Raw genomic sequence first — 22,832 nt, forward strand, 5'->3', positions numbered from 1 at the left:
TGTTTAAGTAACAGTAAAAAAAAAACTTGATTCTCATTAATGATTCTGCCAGCAAGCTAAAGAATATGGACAACCCTCCCTGCCTCTGTCCCCGCCCCCGCCCCCGCCCCGCCCACCTTCTGCACACGTACATTTTTAAATGCCAGAGGGGCAGGGAGAGAAATGGCAAAGAATAAAATGAGGTCCTTCCTATTCTTTGAGGAGTGAGAGACAAGAGACCAGGAGCAAACAAGGATGTGTATATATGTGATGGGGCAGGGATGGGAGAAGGAGGGCTTAAGAAAAAAAAGTTTCTGTAACAAGATACCAAATTCTTATTCTCCTCATTTTTGTGAAAATAGGTGAGTTACTGGCATTTTAAAAAGCCAAACCAAATCAAAACACAAACAGGGAAATGAAAAGCAATTCTATAATACCTTGCATGTTACATTTCTATCCAAAATTAAAATCCTTTCAATAAAAAGAGGTCATTTAAAAATCAAAGCTAGAAAGGTTACTTGGAAAGTTGAGGAAGTAATAACTTTTCTTTCTGGCATACTATTTTTTTGGCACAATCACAAGAATATAGGCTTTACAGAAATCACGTGGCTGTTCACATTTAAAGTTTCTACTCTAAAGTGATTACTTTCGGGCTAAACAAACAAATCGGTTGAATGAAGCCCGTAAACAGGCTAAGCCAGGCAGACACGGACATGTGTGATGCATTCGCCGCCCAAAATATGGAACCTAAAATAAAAAAGAAAACCGAGTCAGAGCAGGAAACAAAAAAAATACTGAACTATTCTTGAGAAATCTCTAATAGCTAGCATTTATTGAATGCTAACGATTCATCAGGTAATATGCTTATCACTTTTATGTATTATCCTTTTCCATCCTTACAACCACTCTGAAGATAGCAACTAATTATACCCATTTATAGATGAGACACTGAGGCACAGACACATTAGTAACTTGCCCAAGGTCACATACCCAGAACTTAAAGCTTTGCTGGCAGCTGGACAAAAGACTAAGCTTTTTAACCACTAAGCTACACACCTTTTACTTTTTCTAATTTTAATTCTTTTTATAGTGTCCTGCTACTGAAGCTCCTTAGGAAGAGCATTATATTATGGCATGACTACATCTATATAATAAACAAATATAAATTCACTGACAATGAACAATATATAACTTCACACATTTGCACACAGATGTCAGAGGAATCAGCATTCTGGGGGTGGGAGGAAAGAGGAACAAGAGGAAAATTAGGGAAGTAGGCAAGCTCCATTTGCTGAAATGGAACTAACTAAACCCTGCCTAGCGAGAGCCTTCAGTGAAAGTCTGGCTTCTACCCGAGAGTCATTCAACTGACGTTCTAAGAGCCCTGTCTATGCCACCAATGAAGCTGGTTGAGAAGGGTCAACCAGCAACTGGTGTGATGGTTTTCTGTGCCAGGGGAAAGCATACTCCAAATAGTTATGTTTTCTAGAGGCAGAGTGCAAAAATTATCCTTCTTCCCCTAGGAATGGTGCCTCATGAGAATCTGCCTGCTTTGCAAGTTATATGGAGAAAATTTAACATCAATCTTAGAAATGGTAAGAATCAATTAACTGGGATGGCAAATGACTCAGATTGAGGGTAAAGTGAGAAAGGCAAGCTAGTAGAGACTCATGCCTTGGGTCATTCCATAATTTACACATGGCAGGAAAATGCATCCTTCCTGTTTTCCAACTCAAATGTTTTACTTGGTGCAATTCTAGTGTATTTCTAAGTCTATTTCACCAAGAGGCCATCCCACACCAATTATCTGTCCTTATGAGAAATCTGAGATGCATCTTCCAGATGCCTTCTAAATAATTTTATACATAAAAAGAAAAGAACGACAGTCTGTAGACAGTGGCAGAACCATTCTAACTTTATTTTTGGGTTGAATTGATAGAACAGGCCCAACTCCATGGTAGTCCAACAAGGGTCAAGACTAATTATTCTGGTTAACTTTGAGTTGTACCATGCTCCTGGTCTTCTTACCTCCTTTTTCCTTTTTCTTCTCTTCCTGTTTCTTCTTTCCTGCCTCCCATTTCCAAAATGGTTCTGGAAGGGCCAGGGAGATGATTGAGATCAATATATACAAAGGGAACAGGAAGAGGGCAGGGTATAAATGTGATGGACAGGCAGAGACATTCACATGCCTTTGTCTTTTTGAAAGGGCATTGCTTTCAGGGCTCTACACTAATGACACTGTCTACACATGGGTACCATGGTCATCAGCAGCATGCAGACTTATGCTCAGAATGGTTCTGTCACTGTGTGTGTCAAAGATACATAGATGGTTGGCTCATTTGTGGCCACTGAGAATATGTCAGAGGAGGGCGCAGCTTAATTAGTGAGGACAATTATAAGTATGAGAAGTTGTATCCCATGAACTTCACAATCCCTTCTGAGACTTTGAGAGCTCCTTTTTTTGTCAAGACTAAAGCTACTGCTTCGGCGAGAGGTTCTCTATTGAGGATGCTGCTGCCTGCACTCTCCCAGAGAATGTCAGGCAAGGTCTAGATAACATTTTTGTTTGTCAAAACCAAGAGGGCAGTACTATTGACATTTAGTGGGTAGAGGCCAAGGATGTTGACAAACATCCTATAGTACACTGGACAACCCTCATAGCAAAGAATTTTCCAGCCCAAAATGTCAATAATGCTGAGATTGAGAAAAAGTAACATAGGCAGCAATCTCCAAGGAAAAGCAGCCTGAAATAAGTGAACTAAAATTATAATGAGCAAATGAAACTCTTGTACCTGGAAAGTACCAAGCATGTATCTTTTATTCATTCATTCAAAAGACATTTACTTGGTGTCACCAACATGTCAGGTTCTTTTTCAGGTGCTGCAGATAGAGTGATGAACAAAACCAGGAAAGCTCCTGCCCATTACGGAGCTCACATTTAAATGATGAAAGATAAATAACCGGTAAGATAGTTTCAGCTACTAATAAGTGCTCTCATGGTGCTTACGGTCCTGTGCATTACAACACTGTGGTCACTCCTTTGGCTTGTCACATGGGCTGTCAGCACCAAAAGCAAACAGAGAAGAAAAATAACAGTGGCAGCCTGCCATGGGCCAGGCCTTATAAGGTACTGTGTATAAATATCAAATAAGGCCCATATGCCAGTCCTCATTTTGACATGAGCTGAGTGGCTTCCTCTTGAGGTGAGGTAATGTCCCTGACAGAGATCATACCCAGCTAGAAAAGGAAAGTGTCATAGTCAAACCCAGTTTCACTTTCTTCCAAATTTTGTTCTCTCCTCCAATACCACTGTGCCTGGACTCAGGCTCTTTGAAGAAGGGACTGGTCTATTTTGTTTAAGGACACATAACACTTAGTCTGGTACATAGAAGACCTTCAAGAAAATATTTGTTAAATATCTATCTCTCTCCTCCACTCTTGCCTTCATCACAGTCTGTGACTTCCCTGAAGGCAAAGGGACACCCATCTCAGGTCCTGTGACCTCTCCTCACCCCACACACAAACTCCCACACAGAACAGGCCTGATGTGACAAAGACCACAATTTCTGACCTGACATGCTCAGAGATCCTTGCCAGTTTCTTGACTGGCCCATTCACTTCTAGCTCTATATACACGTTATGTTGTGTGACAAATCTAATAGATGTCTGATGGTCCCCAATGTATAAGCAAGTGCTTACAGAAGAGGCATATTCAGATGCACAAATATAGTTGAGGGCTAATCATTCAGCCCACACTTAATGATTTACTTTATAATCAACTATAGACTCAATCCATTGTTTCTAATGGAACTCTAAACAGCAAATTTTAGAAGACCCCCAGGGAGAACATGCAGCATGTTGGTGAAGGCATGATCTTTATCCATTTGCAGCACCTTTTAAAAGAGGAAATAGCATTGAGACAAAACAAAGATATTTTTTGTGATTCTTCTCAAAACAGCCAATCTTGTTACAGAAGAAAGTATAATGGAATCCAGGAAGAAAAGTCTAGTCATGCGACATTAAGAACTGGTCCTATTATAATTTTATTTATAATTAAACCAGTTTTGTTACAATGTTTTTCAATAAAGATACATAGTTAAAAAAAATCAAATGGCAGAATAGTGCATAAAATAAAAACTGAAAGTCCCAGCTCCCACAATTTCTGCTTTTAATAATTATGAAGACAACTATGTATCTTAATTTTGTAAAGTTTTAAACTGTTTCTTCAAATTTTGGGGAATATGTATGCATTCATATAACACTAAATAATGCAATCATTTATCTGTCTCTCATTTGTGAGTAGAGGGTTAACATAGGCCTAGAATGCTGGAGGCCACCCTGACCTTGGCCTTCCACTACATTGTCTCCTCAGAAAGAGTGACTGAAAACAGAAATGGTGGGTTGACCTCACTGGTGGGGTGGAACTTGGGTTAGGGGAGCTGTCGGCAGGCAGGCCTTGGGTCTCTTAGGGCTAGGGGGTCATAAAAAATTTGCAAGAAAGAAGGGTGGTAGTTTCTGTGGATCAAGGGGATCCCCCACATAACTTGGCCCTCCTCTTTGGCAGCCACGAGCATCCCACGTGGGTGAAAGTCAAAAGCAACTGTGTGCTTGGGTAGCTGCTGAAGCCCCCAATGAAATGAGGGTGCTGCATCTTCTATACTTTGTCCTGTAGGCTAGATTAGTGTAGGATTAGACCAGTGGTGCTCAACAAGGGTGATTCCATCCCAACTCCACGCTTGAAATGCCCCCAAACCTGCTACGGGACATTTGTCATAGTCCAGAAACATTGTGGTTGTCACAACTTGATAGTGGATAGTGGCCAGGGATATTGTTTAACATCCCACAATGCACAGGACAGCCCTCTATAACATAGAATTATTTGACCCAGATGTTGGTAGTGTCCAGGCTGAAAAACTCCGTATTAAACCAAAACATGTATTTTGGGAGCATCTCTCTGCCAATGGCCAACGAACCTGTAATCATGGCTACAATCTTTCCCCAAGAGATCAAGAGCAGACAGGGGTCCTTGACATCCGTGATATGAAAGATGAGGTAATTAGCATATTATGCTTTCTTCTACCTGTCTTTTACTACATTTTGTAGTGATATAATTTATTTTTTAGTTGCCATTTCAAAAATTTCATACGCCACCCTGAAATTACAACCATGTCTACAATGTTTTGTCACAGGTTGAGTCTATAATAGAAACAATTAATAATTTTTTAAATCTTCCGTTTTCTTTTTACACCAACAAAAGACCTATGTTTTAATTTGGATTTTTTCCTTCAGAAATGAAAATTGTATTTGTCAAGTCTTACAGCTAAACAAAAAAAGCAAACATTTAAAGAAATTTTCTTAAGCGTTGACATATAAAATGGAGCAAAATTAAAAAAGATTAATTTGGGGGAGAAAATATGGTTAAGTTGAAAAAATTCATAAAATAATAAGCAATAAAATAAAAGCATTAATCACATACTTATAAATTCCCAAAGCCAACAGGTGAACAGAATGGAACAGAATTGGCTCCTCTTTATAAACTCTGAAAATTATGGGTTTTAGCAGACATTAAAATAAGGAACTTTTAAAAATAGCAAAGTACTCCCTATATTCATATGATTCAGTAACTTATTCTTAATTGTTTAAAAATTTACTGTTAAAAGTGAAGTCATGTTAAAATGATTATTTGCCTAAAAATGTGGTTAGAAGATATGTTCCCCTTAGATGGACTTATACTTTACTCTATTTTTGAATTATCAAATGTAAAGTTAAATGTAAAGTAATTATAAAAGTATAGACCAGCAGTCAGTCACTGCAAACTCTACAAGTTGGTTGATGCATGTGAAATAAAATAGTAAACTGAACTCAGGGGCTATCAATTCCTACCTGCAGTTCTCAATTTCATTAATCAACTATTGTTCACTTTATCAAAATAAACAGACATTTGTGGCCAGTGACTAAGCCAAACCAGAATGCGAAGTTTAAACATGGGTAGTCTTCAACTAATCACAGCCTTGTGTTTTTAGATCACAGCCTTGTGTTTTTAGATCACTAATTCCTGCGACCACAACTAAGTAACCCATTTTTTTTCTTAAAAAAAGGGAGTGGGGAGGCAGATATAATGAGTACATCACATTAAAACAGAGTTTTCTATACTGTGTCTCCATTCTTTACCATCTACTAATGAGCCACTAAACTGCAGAGGAGAGTTTCATCAGAATATATTTATGATTTCTTTTTCGAGTTGTTTTGAACAGAATATAGTTGAGAGATATTCTGGAAGAATCTCGATTTTTTACTTGAATAGGTTAATTTCAACCAAGAGAAGTAACAACTATGAGATGAAAAATAGGTTATTGAAATGACAAAAAAAGTATCTTCAAGACAGAAAAAAAACCAATATGAAAAATTTTAACATTGAATTCTAGAAACAAATTTCAAGTGGGCACCTTAATAGAGTAAATGTTCAGATCTGACATAAAATCTTATTTTTGAAAATACTTCATATATTTGTCACTTAATTCTACTATGAAAGCCATAATCTATAACTAGAGGCTTCATTATTAAAACTGTGATAAAAACAAAAGCTTAGAAATATACCCACGTTTATGAGAGAATGATTTTGTTTACTTTCAGAATTGACCTTATATGAAATCTGAACTAGACGCTATATGGGAGCCAGGAAAACAATTTGGTTCTCTTTTTAAAGTATCTCAGATTTGGAAAATGCATCAGAACTACAGGATGAGTCAAATTCCCACTTGGACTGTTAACCCCCATCCCAGTGAACCTCTGACCCACACAAACCAGTTTGGGTTAACTGGATTAAAAAATGTTCCAGTTAAACACAACAACAGCTTTTGCAGAGAAAGAAGAGTATAGTGGTTAAGACCACAGACAAGAAATGAAATCTGGTGTCTGCCCTCTGACAGGTCACCTTGTGAAATCTACCAGTTACTGAAACCATCAGAGGCTTAATGTTGCTGTGTGGGGATTATGACAAAAACAACTCTATTCTACAGACTTGTTGTGAGCATTAATTAAGAAATACATATGCAACATTTAGAATAGGATATCTGGCACATCATAGCATTCAGCAAGTGGTAACTATTATTGCTGTTAATACAAAAGTTGTTCCATAGTATATGTCACTCTTCACTTGTTTCAGCAAACAGTGATCCTCACCAAGGGCACGTGTGGTGATGTTAACACTGTACAAAAACAATATAGTTCTTAAAGGAGAAGGCTATTAGGAGTAAGCTTGTCAGTGACAGCTGAACGTACAAAAGATGACTGACATTCAGTAAGGAACATGACCAAACTGAGATCAAGGCCAAAGGTGGCTGGGCCAGCTTTAGCTCCTCATGGGGTGTTTGGCATCAGGACAGATGACTAACAGTTTAAAACTTCTCCTGTTCTAAAATGGCCAAGAGTAAAAGGTGCATAGTATGTTTAAAAATGGCAGTACAGTCTCAAGTGATCAAACCTCTTGGGAGGAATGGTCTAAACGTAACAGGAAGTATTTCTCAAGGAAACCACAGGAAAGCCAGACTCAGTCTTCAGATAGGTTCAAACAACTGGAGTCCCTATTACATACTGCTCACAGAGATAAAACTAAGCCAATTTATCCCATTATGTTTAGTCCAAGGAAGTCAAAATATTAAGTTACTTGTGACTGCGGGGTACAGAGAAGATGTTTGATTCTACTAGTTTTAAACTCTATGCACATGTGATAAAAAATAGAGGTGGAATTCAATTTGCTTTGATAACGTGTAGAGAGAACACTGCAGAGACTGAGCTCTGCCTCCAACAAGCCACCTGGCCTGGGGCAAATCCTTCCCTTGGACTTCACTTTACTGCTGGGTAAGATGAGAACATGGGACTAGGAGGGCAAGGCACTGCAACCTGGCATACCTGGAGGATTTTGCTGAGATCCTATTGTGCTTCAAAAGTGTTTAATCTGAAGAGCAAAGACTTCCAAGCTCCCCACACCCCCAGAACCCTCTTTTCTCCCACCTACCCCTTCCAGAGCAGTGTAAACCTGCTTGGCCCCTGTAGATGTGAGAATCTGCAGCACAACCTCCAGAGCCCTATCCAACCTTGCTATCCTATGGTCATACCACTTACTGCCAATAACCCTTCAAAAGTGTGTTTTAGGTCACTCTGATATTAAACTATTAAATAAGATATATTAGAAAATTAACTATCATTAACCTCTAGGATTGTGAACAATCTATCCTGTAGATAGAGTCAACTACTTTTGTATCTTGAATTAAGATATAAGACTAGTTGTATTATTGACAGTTTTCTGAAAAATAGAACAGTGGATGGCTGCTGTCTCCCACTTTGCTCATAGGAGTTCAAGTCCTTAAGCTCTTAACCCAGAAACGAATAGCACAGCACATGCCTCCACCATACTACATAACTTCTTTACTTCTGCCTTATCAGTAGGCCTGATAGTAAAAGTCTTTTCAAGAACTTCTATACTCTGATTTCTGCAAAGAAACATATAATGGTATAATATCATATGTATAACATATATGTCTTCTGAAATGATTTTTAAGCAAATTCATATGTTTGAATTTATGAAACGTCTCCCATGTCATGAGAATAATGATATGCAAATGATCATTAGAATAAGAATATTAGCAGAAACAATTCTATCAAATGAAAGGGGAAAGGGAAGAGCAGGTGGCTTTCCATTGTCATCATCACTAACTTCCAGGTTCAAGCACATTACCCTGGGTTTCATGTCACACAGACCTTGCTCAAAGTTAGGGTACTGCAACATAAAAGAACCACTGTGAATGCAAATATACATACTAACTTTACGAGTCAATGGATGGCAGCTGTCTCCCACTTTGCCCATAGGTGTGCAAATCCTTATGCTCTTAACCCAGATACTAACAGCACAGCACATGCCTCCACCACACTGGGGGTCCTTGTCGCAAGCCTGAAATGAATAAGCAAACAGATAAATATAGATAGCAGAAAAGACTCAGGCGAAGAAAATCTAAAATTAGCAATAAAAAATGCACTTTAAATATCCAACTGCTACTCTATTAACAATCACATATATAAAAACTGTAATATTCATGTGTTTATACACATTAACTATAAAATATAATTAGAAGAGCTTTCCCCCATTTCTAAAAAATAACCTAAAAATGGCTCACATACTATGAAAATCTTAAACACTATTTTTTAAAAACTCAGCTCTCTTTTTCTAATGCTTTATTGAATTTGCTTTGAACTTGAACAAAATGAGTCTATATTAGCCATATAGCATGCATGTCCATTAAGACCCACATAAATCAAGCCACAAGATTCTATGACTATTAACTGCAGAATACATTGGGCCCAGTTTCAAAAAGGTGTTTAAATGGTCTCTAAGTTTGCCATAAACTGCTCCAGGTGCAGAAAGGCACTGATGTAAATTTTAGAAGTGCTCATTTTCCCTTTCAAATATTTGCATTTTAGTTCACGAGACTTGCTGTTTCTCATACCACTGACTTGATTTTTACCATTTCCCCTTTAAAGAAAGAAATCTCATAGGTTGAGAATGGGCAGACCAAGACTTTCCCTTATGCTACCCCCCCTTTTTTTTCCTCCCCAGTGAGTGACCTGCAAAAAAGAAAATTATTGGCTTAGGATATACATATGTGTACATTACAAAATTAACCAAACTATTCTATCAGAGCCATCAGATAAGGAAACACAATTACCTATTACAGTGATTACTCAAGGCACCTGCTCCCAGTATAAAAATTGTGAAATACATATAATGAAAGAATCAGCTATGGAGGTATTTCCATACTCTATTAAATAGAAATAAATAATGAAGTCTAAATTTATATGCATGAAAATAGACCTGAAGAATTATTGTTCTTTCCTTGAATCAATAAAAAATAGGATGCTTTGTTTGAATGGTGTGCAGTAATCTGTTTTTGCTAACAATAAGGTAAAAATATACTGTATTATATAGCATGTAGGAAACTAAAAAGTTTATCATTTAAGCACAAGTTTAAGTGTACATTTATTGGAAACAACTAAAACATGCCTTCAAAGTTCTTAGTTTTGAGGACAGCCATAACTTTTAAAAATATAAATGTCTATATGGGCACACTCTTATTCATTACTTTTCTTTAAAAGTGATCTTGCTTTAGAGATGATTTATTTCCCCCATTAGAATATTTTTTTTCTCAGCCTATTTAAAACAAGTATCTGGATGGACAAAAACTACAATTTCCACATTGAGGTGTTTGGACATTGATAGGAAAATATTTAAATATTTCTGTTTTCCAACTTTTATCTGTATGCCAGATATCATGTATTTGTGGCTAGTCTATTCCATAAATGAGATGTTCAGTACATGATCTTTTCAAATATGGTTTTAGCAAATTGATGGGAACATATAAATCATTTTTAAAAAGACTACACATATTACCACATAAATATTTAAAGTGGAGATTTCAGGCAGTATTTTATTTCCACAGATGCTCAAGACGTTGAATTCTGAAGCCCCACAAACTCTTTGGATAAGACAGTCAAAATCCAGCCAAAAATCTTTTAAAATTCAGTCCATCACTTGGATATTTAACATCCTATAGACAATACATCTAGACAAATTACTTAGTTTTTCATTTGACTCCAGATGGCTCCTGTCATGGAAACATAACTATATTTCTTTATTGTCATATAGCTTTAGAGACTTTTAAAAGAATTCTTTTTGTAACACTGAGTTAAAATGACAGCAACAAAACAACACACATAACTATAAAACAAGCCTAAATCTCTATAGATAAACATCTACTGTGATAAAAATTTCACTTTGTAACACGAAGCTTCAGTTCTTGGAAATATTTACAAAGAAGTGCATAGGTTTGTGTATTTTTAATTAGCTGTTTGTAATGCCCTTCATCCTTAACCCATTGCAAATCTATTCAAATCTGTTGCCCTGTGAATGGAACAAAAAGATACTTACATTGCAGAAGAATTTTGGGCTTAGAGGATTAGGGGAAATTTAAAATGAGCCAGCAGGAGAAGAGGGGAAGAAAACAATCATGTTTCAATTCTCATGTATTAGAAAGACCCATAAAAACATTTTTTCAATTACACCAGCTGGCTACTGACAAAGCTATTCAAATACATTGTGTAAAACACAAAAACAAAAACAAAAACAAAAACAAAAAAATCCCACAAAACCCAAAACACTCAAAACTATTCTAATAAACATCACAATGCTTATAATTATGTAACTCCTGGGTAGAACCAAAACTGTTGGGCTTATCATCTGCTCTAAACCTACTAATTAACATGGGGACAGTGCAGCTTTATTTTGTCAAGACAATGACATTTCCCTTAAATTTAAATTTTATCTCATTATCTATATGTAATCATGTCAAACATAGAGGTTTTATTTAAATCCTATAATGTGCACTTAGATATTCGAAGAAATTTAATGGAGGTGTAAAATAATTTCAGACTTGAGAAAAGGGAGTAAAGCAGTTGAACTAGGAAATGATAGCGGGTTTGTATTGTTGATGTAAAATAGATTAAAGTTTTAAATTCCGTGCTGTAAATTCATCCTTTGGATGCATACACAGAACTGGTGGGAGTGCGAGAAAAGTGAATTAGTTCCTATTTCCAAATGAAGATGTCTTCTCTAAGCTAACATTTACATGACCACCTACTCCATAATTATGCCGGAGCACTGGAGATGCTTTATCGGGAATTGGAAATGGAAACTTTTATAGGGAGAACCTCAAGACACTGGACCAAACAAACAAACAAACAAACAAAAAAACAACAAAACCCTTGGGACCCAGAAGGAAGTGCCCCCATTGCTTTTTCAAAGTGCACACACGGCCTGGGACCAAGTTATTTCAAATGGTTTCTGAGGAGGATGCGCGGGGAGCAGTCCTCGACTACAGCAGGATTAAGACTCGGGATGGGGGGATTCACCCTTGACTCTTTGCATTTCCGGACGGGCCCTTCCAATTTCAAGATTCCAGGCTGGAACGTCTTGAAAAAGTGCTTGGGAAGACTTTGAAAACCATGTTTCATCTAAACAGGAAAACAGGCTAAACACAAGAAGAGAGGTTGTGGGGGTAAAGGAGGAGCAGGCGGAAAAAGTGGCGATAAAGGTGGTACAGTGGTACTTTGGTCATTTTTCTTCCAGGGCGCGCCCAATGTCCCGCGCCGTCAGCTGCTTCACGAGCAGGGCACTCACTTTTCTAAGTGCGCCACGAGGCGAAGGGGGCAGTTATCCCGGTTCGGGCGACCCTTCCCGTGCCCTTCGCCGCCCCTTCGCGGTCCCCTTCCCCAGGCCCCTTGGGCGCCTCGGGGACGCGCCTGCGGCAGACAGGTGAGCCGGAGAGCTTACCCCGGTGATGACGGCGGCGTCCCCGGCGCGGGGCGTGAGCAGCAGCGGCGAAAGCAGCAGCAGGAGCAACAGCGGGGCGCAGCATGGGCCCCTCATGGTGTCCTCGGGACTGGAGGCGGTTGAGGGCCGTTGGGAGCGCGGGGCCGGGTGCTCTCGTTGGAGTGTGGAGCTGCGGGCTAGCGGGCTGTCGGGCGGCTCCCGCGAGTCTCCGAGCGGTTATAAAGGCGAGCGCGGCCGTGACTCAGCCCGCGCCCGCCCGGCAGCCCGCGGGCACTCCCCAGGCACACCCCGCCCCCGCTCACACACGCACCCACCGGCCGGCGCCGGAGAGGACACGTGCCGGCGCCCTGCGCCCCGCCTAGGACGCCACGCAGGCAGCACCCCCAGTGGTGCCCCGCGCCCCGCCGCTGTCTCCGTGTGAGACTCGCGGCCGCGGTTTTTCGCTCGCGTCGAGTCGCTGTTGTGGGCTGAGAGTCACTCGGCTGCCGTCCTCGTTTCTGAAATGACACGTGCTCAGCGCCAACTACTAGCAGCTCGTTTGTTCTACAGATGTTTAGGGAGCGCCTACTATGTGCCAGACGCTGTGGGCGAATCGGGGGACGGGGTGGAGGTAGGGGGATAGGAGCCTCTAAACGTGTTCATTTGTTCAGCAGGTCTACACGAGGAGCGCGCTGTGCGTCAGGTACTGCCCGGGTTTGCCCTCATGGTCCAACTACAGAAAAGGCCAACATCAAACAAATAAACGGGAAACGTGGAAGACGGGGAAAGAACAAAGGGAGAGCAAAATCACCCCTAATACCACAGCCCTGATGACATTAGGGATTTGTCCTTCCAGCTGTGCGAGTCCAATGTATTTCTTTCATTTCAAATGCTTTCCTTTATGCTCACATCTGTTCTGACCCTCTCACTCCGATTTTTCTCACGAGCATTTCCTCTCTCTTTAGATCTTGCCAGTGTCGGGCAGAACAGTTCTGGATAGTGCCAAAGGGAAATGAGAACGCCTGGCTTGGTGCACCAGGCCCTGAAGCCCAGTCCTTCTGTTGCTTTCCACCCCAGGAAAACCATGCTTCGGTTTTACAAGATGCCACACAGCATTACTGTGTGTGATTCCCTCATTCGGGTCTCCTGGTCTCTAGGCCACCCATTGCAGGAAGACTGGCAGATTCACCCTCCATCTCCGACCCGAGCCCAGCTAAGAAACCCAGCCTGTTTTCCCTCAACGAATATGGCTTTAAGACTGCTTACATGCGACCACAACAAACTTGCTTGCGCCGAAATTTGGGAAGCCTAATTTTCTTCCTAACTCTCCAGAATGGCAGGCTTTCCCTAGTCCCTTAAGGACCACAAACTGTTGAAAAGCGGTTATGTCTTTCAGCCTCTTTAATAAATATAGTGAGGAGAGTTGGGGCAAAGTTGCTTTCAGACTGTGGGGCTCCCTTATGCCAAAGCATTTAGACTAAATGTGTGTGTGGAGGGTGGGGCGGGGGCAGGGGGGAGGGGTGTTGGGGAAGCAGGCAATTATCTGAATGTTAAACAGCTGAATATTTGGAAAACCAAATCTTTGACTGATTTTTAACACCTTTCACCCCTGTTTTCATGTTTCAGAATGTGCTCAAACAAAAGAATCAAACTTATTTAACATTAAAAAAATTGTTAAAATTGGAGTCAGTAAAATAAGTGGAAACAATAGCAAGTGACAGTATGGTGGAAAGTTTCCTTTTCCAAGCTCCATGCCAACACTAGCATGGGAATGCTGCTGGGTAAATGTAAAAACCAGTCGATATGGATTTTAGCATTCCTACAACTTTTGAAAAATTGGTCTATTTCATATTTGGTACTATGGGGTGTTAGCTTGGGTATTCCCTGCTTCTCTAAGCATAAAAAACAGGATATGTCTACATAGGAAAATTAGATTTCATAAGTGGATGGCTTCATACATGGCAGTTTGGAAGACAGTCCTCTGCCGGCTGTTTTGAAACAAGGTTGGAAACACTTAAAAACAGGGTTGCTTTGGTTTCATGTTTCTTTTGATCATGTTGTTTCTTTTGTTTCAATGCTCTAGAGAAGAAATGAAAGCCCCTGATATGACAAATCTTTGCATCCATGGCCAAGTTAGAAAATGAAGTCTGAAAGTTAGTTCCATTTTATAAAGGAAAGATGAAAGGTTGAATTTGGATTAGTTTATACAAATAAGTGAGGTAGGAAGACCAGCCTACCAACATTGAAATAGAAATTAAAGAGTAGCTTGCCTGTCCTGCTCTATTTCTTACTGCAGCCTGTTCATATGGCCACATGATCGATTCAGCCCAGGGATGACTGTGTGAGGAGAACCCATCTTTGTGTATTTCAGAGCATAGACTGCCATTTCCTAGAAGACCAGCAGTGTTCAGCTGAATGGAAGGGCAGTCCAGGAAAAGTCCATAGGATCCCACATTTGTTAATCTGACTGACCTGGATTGGAATTCTGAGTGATCATTAGACAAGCTACTTAATCTTTTTAAGCCTCTGTTTTCCCACTTATAACATGAATATAAAATATCAGCCTCATGGATTACAACCTCCATGGGCTTTAAACGGTGTAATACCTGTGAAGCACAATGCCTAGGACAGACTGGGAGCCCTATTAAGGTGACCTCTTATCAAGTTTTATTATTTGATATCCTCTACAAGTTCAGCCAAAACTGATATAGTTATTTTTATCTTTCCCACCTAATCTGATGATATGCTCCTTAGAATCTTTGTGTTTAACATCCCACACATCCTTCTTGGCACATAGCACAATGATAGACATATTACCAGGCACTCTCAGTAAATGATTGATGATCAGCAGGAAGATATTCTTCAGAGGACAGCCCAGAGACAGGTCACAGGCAAATGACATACAGTGTAGACACATTTAATTTACGTGGATTGATTAAATGTGATCATCAAAAAGCTACAGGGATAGATTCTTTATCTGGTACAGGTGATTTAGTCTGTCATTCTACTCAATGGACATAGGACTGAAATGACATGCATTGGGAGACACAAACCTGTCTTATTACCACTGCAGTGAGACATGCTGGGACCCAAGCTGGTGAAGGATCCATTTCAACATGTGCTTCATGGTTGCCTGCGTAAGGTAGTATAGTGGATTAAATTGTATTTCTCCCCAAAGTTATTTTTAAGTTCCAACCTCAAGTACATGTAAATGTGACCTTATTTGGTAGAAGAGTCTTTGAAGATGTAATCAATTTTAGATGAGGCTATTATGGATTATGGTGGGCCCTAACTATAATGACTGGCCTTGTTATAAAAGAAAGGAGAGGGAGATTTGAACACAGAGACACAAAGGAGACACACACACAGGAGTGCACCATGTTCAGAAATGGAGGCAGAGATTGGAGTAATGTGCCTACAAGCCAAGGATTGCCAACGACTGCCAGCAACCACCAGAGTGGGAAGAGGCAAGGAAAAATCCTCCCCTAGAGCCATCATAAGGAACATAGCCTTGTTGACACCTTGATCTCAAACTTCTATCCTCTAGAACCATGGGAGAATGCATGTCTGTTGTTTTAAACCACCATTGTGGTAATTTCTTATGTCAGCCATAGGACAATAACACAAGTGGGTGGAGCTGGAGGGTTGCACACCAGCCTTCAAAGGCCTCTGCATGGAACTGATGCACATCACTTCTGTTCATGTTGTAGTGGCCAAACAAGCACATGACTAGCCTATCTTCAAGGGAATGGACTTTGCAAGTCTGCAGTAGACTCTGATTTCTAAGAACAAGTAGTGAACAGTGCCACATTTTTTAGGAACGCAATCAGTCATGGCTTAGACTCCTTAATGAGCACAATGAACTTTGTATGATATTAGTAATTATTATATATAATAATGTAATATTTCCTTTGTGTGTGTGTTTTTTTAGTTTAGTATTCCTTATACTAGAATTATCCAAAGACTCTGAAAGAGAGTAAATGTTTAAACTGATATATATATTTTAGATGGGTAGTAAACCACCATTCATTTATTCATCTAACTAAGTACTTCCTATGACCAAATGTTGTAGGAGGTACTGGAGGGGGTGTGTGTGTGTGGGGGGCAAATGTGAGCAAACAGACATGAAACCAGCCCCTTGGAAGTGTACATGAATCAAATAATCATACAATTGTGTAATTACAGGACTCCTGCTTTAGATGATAAAGGAGAGGAGTCGGAGTTTCTCTACTACTCCTCAGTTTCAATTTGTTACCACTAAATATATTATGGGCTATACTTTTGATGTCCTCTCTCATTTATCAATGTAACTCACCTGCTTCCTAATGGACCCCTAGCATATTCACTTTGTTATATGTACTTTCTTTTCAATTGCCTGTTACATAGTAGTGGCTCAACAAATACATGTCAGTGGAATTTGAGGAAGAAGGGCAATACATGCATGTTTGGTCTGTCATCTTAGCTGGAAGCCTGAAACATTTTCTCAACTATGTAAATGAAGAGAACTTTTATTGTCCTTTTATATAAAGCTCTAGTTTTAAAAGCGATTCCAGCTTGTTTGAGGATTACTTTTGTGTCTGTGTATCTTCATAGGACTTCTTATTAATATTGCATAATAGGTGGGCCGGGTAATCTTATATCTGGGTCCCATTTGCCTTTGTGTAAATGATTTTCATTTAGATGGGTTTGAAAAAATTAGAATAGATTTTTTTTTTATTTTTTTACCTTTCATCTTCATCACTGTACCATTACACGGTGGCTTTTTTTCTTAACAAACCCATAATATCAGCCTGAAATACATTTTAAAAATAATAACCATGCTTTAAATGTGACATGAAAAATGAAATTGCTTTTGTAATTCTAAATAAGACATCTATTTTAATCTATTTCAATGCTGATGATTTCTCTTTATTTTAAAAATAAATCATCATGCTTCAATTTGAAAGCCAATTACCTATAAAAGCACTAAAATTATTTGGTCTATTCAAGTGATAATGTACAATAAAGTTTACCTATTTTTAATAGTTGAAACATTAACCCAGGAGGAAGAATTTTCTTAAAACAATTAGTATAAAATGCATTTGAAATAATATGAGGGGTCAGGATGAACATTGGATTCTAAAAGATTTAGGTTTTCCTGATTGTAATGCTGAATGTATTTAATATTTATCTTTGGCATTGCAAATGGGTCTTAGAGCTAAGGTTTAGTGTATCATGTACCTCACTAAAAGAAAGAGGTTGTTATGCAAATCTGTAGCATATTTGGTAACTTTCCAGAAAGAAAGTCAATGTAGCAAAGAATTTTCTTAAAGTTAAAAACCAGGGGTAGGGATTTTTATTCTTTTAGATCAACATTTATTAGGTATCCCATACAAATAAATTTCATTTAACAATTTGTTTTTCTCCCCTAAATTTGGATTATATTTGTTTTTCTACAGAGGGAAAGGATTGAAATAATACGGCATCTGGGTATAGAAATTTATAGGCACAAACTAGTTAACAGAGCCCCAATTTCTAAATGTAAAGGCTGGCTCTGTGTGTGCTTTGCACATGGTAGGTGCTCAATAAATCTCAATATTTCTTGTATAATACCCCCAGTTACCCTATTAGATAATTATTACCACAATCCCCATTTTACAGATGAGAAAAGTGAGATTTGGAGAGACTAACTATGTTATACAATGTGAATTTTGTTACTGTGGATCACAATAACTTCTATATAGCAGAGCTGGCTTTCCCCCTGGGTCAGTCTGATGTCAAATAACTTAAGTGTACAGCTTCTCTGTTAATTATATGCTTTACTTAAATATTGCCATAGGAAATTTAGGTAGACAATAATCAGAAGAAAGAAACAATGACTATGGTGTGGATTTTCCTCAAACTCATCTTAAAACTTCCCTTTCTCCCTTTCTCTCTCATCTATCTACCCGTCTCCATCTTAGCAACTCAGAGATCAAGACTTAAAATGGCAAAGAATGAGTACAATTCTACACATGTGCCTTTTCAGGGGCTGGGGATTTTTTTCCCAGAGAGTTTCTCTGAAGAACAAGTTCAGAGGAGCCATTATATTTTTTGTAAAGGAAACAGGCAATCAACACTACTGTTCTGCAGGTTCATTGGTCAGAGTTCTAACAAGGCTGGTACCTCTCACCTAACAAGATAAGTAGTCTCTCAAATACATCCTGCTTGCCCATTTAGGCAGAAGGGTCAGGAGGAGGCTGATGACTCTAGCACAACATCTTCCAGAGAGTGTTTGTGCTAGAAAACAATGAGTTTAATGATCAAATAATTTTGAAGACCATTGAAGGAGTCCTAATTTGTATCAACACAGTAAAGGCCCTGAGAAGTGCTACAAGAAGAAACCAGCCAACTTGGTGCAACCTAGATTTTCTAATCTATTTAGTCACAGAGCACGTTTTGCCTGTGTCAGGGATAAAATTTTAGGCAAATCGAAATCCCTTATCTTGACCACATGCAAGCCTTAACAAAACTTCCACTAAATTTACGTTATGTTTTGAATATGTAATAGCCAGTCTTGGATGAGCTCATCAATTAAATACAAGGAATGCTGAGATACTCTAATTTTTCAAGCTTGCTTTACAGATGATGAAACTGAGAATTCAAAAGATTTTATTTCAATAGGAAGTAGGAGACAGAACTGGGAGAAAGTCATGGTTCTGTTGCCTCTTTGATTAAGGTCTTTTTTTTTTTCTTCCTGTATGCGCACTTCTTTGAGGTATGGATACCATCTACAAAACAGTTATAAATACATTTTCCAAAAACACAAGACTAGTTCATGGAGATTCCTGCCTTATTGGTTGAGTCATCGCAATGGCTGGTTCCACTGCTACTGCAGTGAGAGATGGCCACCAACTTGTGCATTTGATGTTAAAGCACCATGGGTCTCTGTCCACTGGTGTCATTTGCCCTTCACATAGTTTGGCAGACTTTGGGTTTGCTAAATGTATACAAGAGTATTATCAATCTTTGGCCTATGAAGTAGCAAAAAGGATAGCATAGATTTGAGGGGGACGGGTTGGAAAATTACTTTTGGTGGGATAAACTCTCACTTTTGAGACTAAGTGGTGAATTGCTAACTGTTTGTTTACTTCTAAAATGTTTTTGAGCTGATAAATGCAATTCACTGTAAATAAAATATTTCCAAGCCCTAGCCAATGATCCATAGTAATTGTGCTTTTATGATCTTATTACAGCATTCTCTCCTCCATTTTCTCTTCTGTTTGTCTGTTTAATAATAGATCCCTATCATAATAGCTAAAGTTGGATAAGTAGGGGGAGGGAGAAGGGTCAGGGCATGAGTTTACTGGGCTGCTTTGAGTACAAGTGTTTTCCTTACACAGTGGATGGGGCTCCAGAACCCTATCTTGACTAAGGAGCTCATGGTCTTCCATAAAGTTGATAAAACTCCCCAAATCCTACCCAAATGATTTCAGTTATTTTAAAATTAAATAATTGCCAGTCTTATTTATAAGTTGATATCTCATACATTCAGTTTGTGTAAACCAATAGATTTCAAGCAGTTTTTTTCCTAGTGGAACACCTGAGTTTTGATAATCCTGTCAGATAAAATTCTTCCTGATTTTCCTGTTCTTTTTTTTTCTGGTTCTTTAACATAAAGGTAAGACATGGAGAGCTGTGAAGAAAGAGCCCCAGAGACTCTAGCTCTGCTGTGTGCCTGTAGGCACTGGTTGAAAAGTGCTGTCTACACTGCAGGTGGTTACCAAATGGTTATTTTCAGAGTAACAGTTTCTCTCTTCTTTCAGTTACCAAAAAATGTATTACAAGTAAGAACAGACACATGTTTGGCTAAGAATGACAGGGGCTTCCAGGATCCCAAAGTATTAGCCTTTCTTACTATTTTCTCTTCAATGGCTTTAGCAGCTTTCTTTAAAAAAATCATTATTCATACAATGTTATAATTTTATGCAGGTTATAAAAATTACACATGCTGTATGCGACAGTTTGAAAAATACAGGAAAGAATAAAGAATAAAAACTACCATCAATTTCATCACCCAAAGATACTTTAAATATGTTTAGTATTCCACGGTGTTGAATTTTATATTTTCTTATATGTGCATGTCTACATAATTTATTTGGTTTTGTTTTTATAAAGTTTGAGTTATACTATACATATAGTTTTAATAATCTGCTTCTTTCTCCCCTTAGGAATATCATGTAATTTATCTCTATGTCAACAAATAGAGATCTAAACTGTTTACAGCTAGCCATTAATGTTACTTGCTACATAGCATTTCATCATATAGGACTATTATGATTTAAAATAACCAAGCCCCATTTGTTGTATATAAAAATTATCTTCCACTTTTCTACCTTTAAAATATCAGATTGTTTCTGATGTATTACTCTAACTTGAGTAAAATAGGCATTTTGTAAAGCTTTCTATGGTAATGTGTAATGTTCAGATTTATGTGTGTTTAGACAGAAATATTGAGATATAATCTTTTAAAAAAACAGTTTCTGAAATCTCTAATGATAACCCTTTGTGAAGAAGTAAATATAACAAAAACATTATATGCCCTTATATCCACATTAAATATTCTTAAAGTAAGAAAAATGTAATATGAGTAACAGCAATAGACATAAAGTGTATGATAGAAAAATATTTTACAAAGTTTGCATATATCTAGTTAGAGCAACAGTTTTATCACTATTATGTTCAAAACACTAAACTGATTTCCAAAACTGATAGTTCATCACATTGTCTAGACCCCTCTTAAAAGCAAGGTTCTCTGTGATTTGACCCCAGTCATCCTGTTCAGTAGCTTCACTTTCGAGTTCTAATCAAGCAGGTGCCTTTCCTGACATCACACAGCCATGGGCGCCATGGTCCTGCCTACCCGCCTTCAGAACTGTCACTCTCCTGTCTCATTACTTAGTCACTCTTCAAGGCCAAAGCTGTACATCACTTCCTCTTCCAAATAAGTGCAGTCTACTTTTAACTTTCTTATTTTAGATCTGAGAGCATTTGGAGTGTAGCTTCAATCTCTTGAGAGAAACATCTGGATTTGAATCAGTATTCCTTCACCTGCTATCTGTTACTGCATGTCCCAGAGCCTCTGTTCTCTCATCTGTGAAATGGAGATTGATGGTTCCATGCTTAGAGAGTTGTTATGAGAACTAACTGAAATAATATCTGTAAAAATTAAATGAAATAGCAGATGTGTGATTCATGAACTGCATCATTATAAGAGCTCAATAAATGTACATTTTATAAGTAAATGTTATTATTTGCCTTTCTTGAACATTATAATAAATTTACTAAATGAGCAAATTCTGGGTTTAGTGACATGTTGTCAGAATTGGGGGACAATTGTCCACTGCTCCCCGTCTTTCCTATTGGGCAAAGGCAAAACTAATAGATACTGAGTCAACTCCCAGATATAGGATGCTGCTCTGGACTCAGGCTTGCAGTCCATTCCAGGTCTGTCACTTAGGACCTGTGTAGCCTTGGGAAAGATATTTAAGCTTTGGTCCACTGATCAATAAAATGGAGCTAATAATAACACCTGGAGTACAGGGTTATTATGAGAATTAAGTGGCAATAGGCCTTATGCAGTTTAAGGACTCAGTAAAGTATCTGTCATTGAAAAGAAAAGGCTATTGTGCTAACACCAATGTCCTGGTTGTAAGAATGTTCTCTGGTTATATAAGATGCTATCCTTGGGGCAAGTTTGGTGAAGGGTACTTGGGAACTCTCTGTTTCATTTTTGCACTCTCTCGTGAGCCTAAAATTATTCCAAAATAAACATTTAAAAGAAAAGGAAAGGAAGGAAGGAAGAGAAAGAAAGAAAGAAAGTCCTGATGTACAATCCATCAGACAGGAGGGGTATCAGCCCATGGATGTGCCTGTCTGGTTCCAGTGATAGGCCCCTTTGAACGTGAAGAATAGCACATTCAGACTACATGTGACCACCACCCTTGCTCAGATTCTGGCTCACCACAGTCCTCTGTTTACCCTTGGAGTTCGAATGGGCTTGCCTGCAGGGAGATGCCTTGGAGCCCCAGGGCCTAAGCTCTGATCCCTGGGCAGTGAGGGTTTTCATTATAAATCAAAGGTTGGCATTCTGATTTTATGCCCAAACCTATTTATTCCAAGTGCCCTGCTCCCCTTCTACAGGTGCAGGCAGGTCAGGCTCTGAGTGTGCAAGGCTTAGAGGAATGCTGAACGATTGTTCCTGGATCAAGGTGAGGTTACCTTGTGACCCTTTTTTGGGACCCAGCCAGGAAACCTTCCCCAGAAAGTGAATCCTCTCCCAGACCCACCAGTGGAAGTTCTATGCTTTTTCAGTTCTAGTTTGAATCACTCCCAGCGTATCACACTGCAGTCCAGTAGAACTTTCCACAGTTACAACAGCGCAATGAGTCACATGTGCCATGGAGTAGTTGAGATGCGGCTAATGAAACTGAGGAACAATGTTTGTAATTACATTTAAATTTACATAGTTGCA

The 22,832-nt window shown here is 38.8% G+C and overlaps 1 protein-coding gene across 2 annotated transcripts; it reads right to left on the bottom strand.

The window, feature by feature from the left end:
- Window positions 1-621: 621 nt before the first annotated feature.
- PROK2 (prokineticin 2) lies at window positions 622-12,457 on the bottom strand. Of its 2 annotated transcripts, XM_054595098.1 has the most exons (4): window positions 12,362-12,457; window positions 8,804-8,929; window positions 2,008-2,070; window positions 622-726 (listed from the first exon to the last, which is right to left on the bottom strand). In XM_054595098.1, exons 1-4 carry the CDS (start codon window positions 12,455-12,457, stop codon window positions 622-624), a joined length of 390 nt encoding a protein of 129 aa, XP_054451073.1. The 2 variants fall into 2 exon arrangements, with proteins under 2 accessions (XP_054451073.1, XP_054451074.1); XM_054595099.1 differs by lacking the exon at window positions 2,008-2,070.
- Window positions 12,458-22,832: the final 10,375 nt, after the last annotated feature.

The sequence above is a fragment of the Pteronotus mesoamericanus genome, unplaced genomic scaffold (assembly GCF_021234165.1).
Source record: "Pteronotus mesoamericanus isolate MK-2021 breed Mesoamerican mustached bat unplaced genomic scaffold, CSHL_Meso_final scaffold_54, whole genome shotgun sequence".
In the NCBI taxonomy this organism is placed as follows: Eukaryota; Metazoa; Chordata; class Mammalia; order Chiroptera; family Mormoopidae; genus Pteronotus; species Pteronotus mesoamericanus.

What these genes read in the sequence shown, in the direction of transcription:
- PROK2 (XM_054595098.1), bottom strand. Translation starts at nt 12,457, where the DNA reads ATGAGGGGCCCATGCTGCGCCCCGCTGTTGCTCCTGCTGCTGCTTTCG. An exon ending in ACGCCGCCGTCATCACCGGG is followed by an intron (nt 8,930 to 12,361) that starts GTAAGCTCTCCG and finishes TATTCATTTCAG; the next exon opens with GCTTGCGACAAGGACCCCCA. An exon ending in GAAGAAAAAGGAAAAAGGAG is followed by an intron (nt 727 to 2,007) that starts GTAAGAAGACCA and finishes TTTTTATTTTAG; the next exon opens with GTTCCATATTTTGGGCGGCG.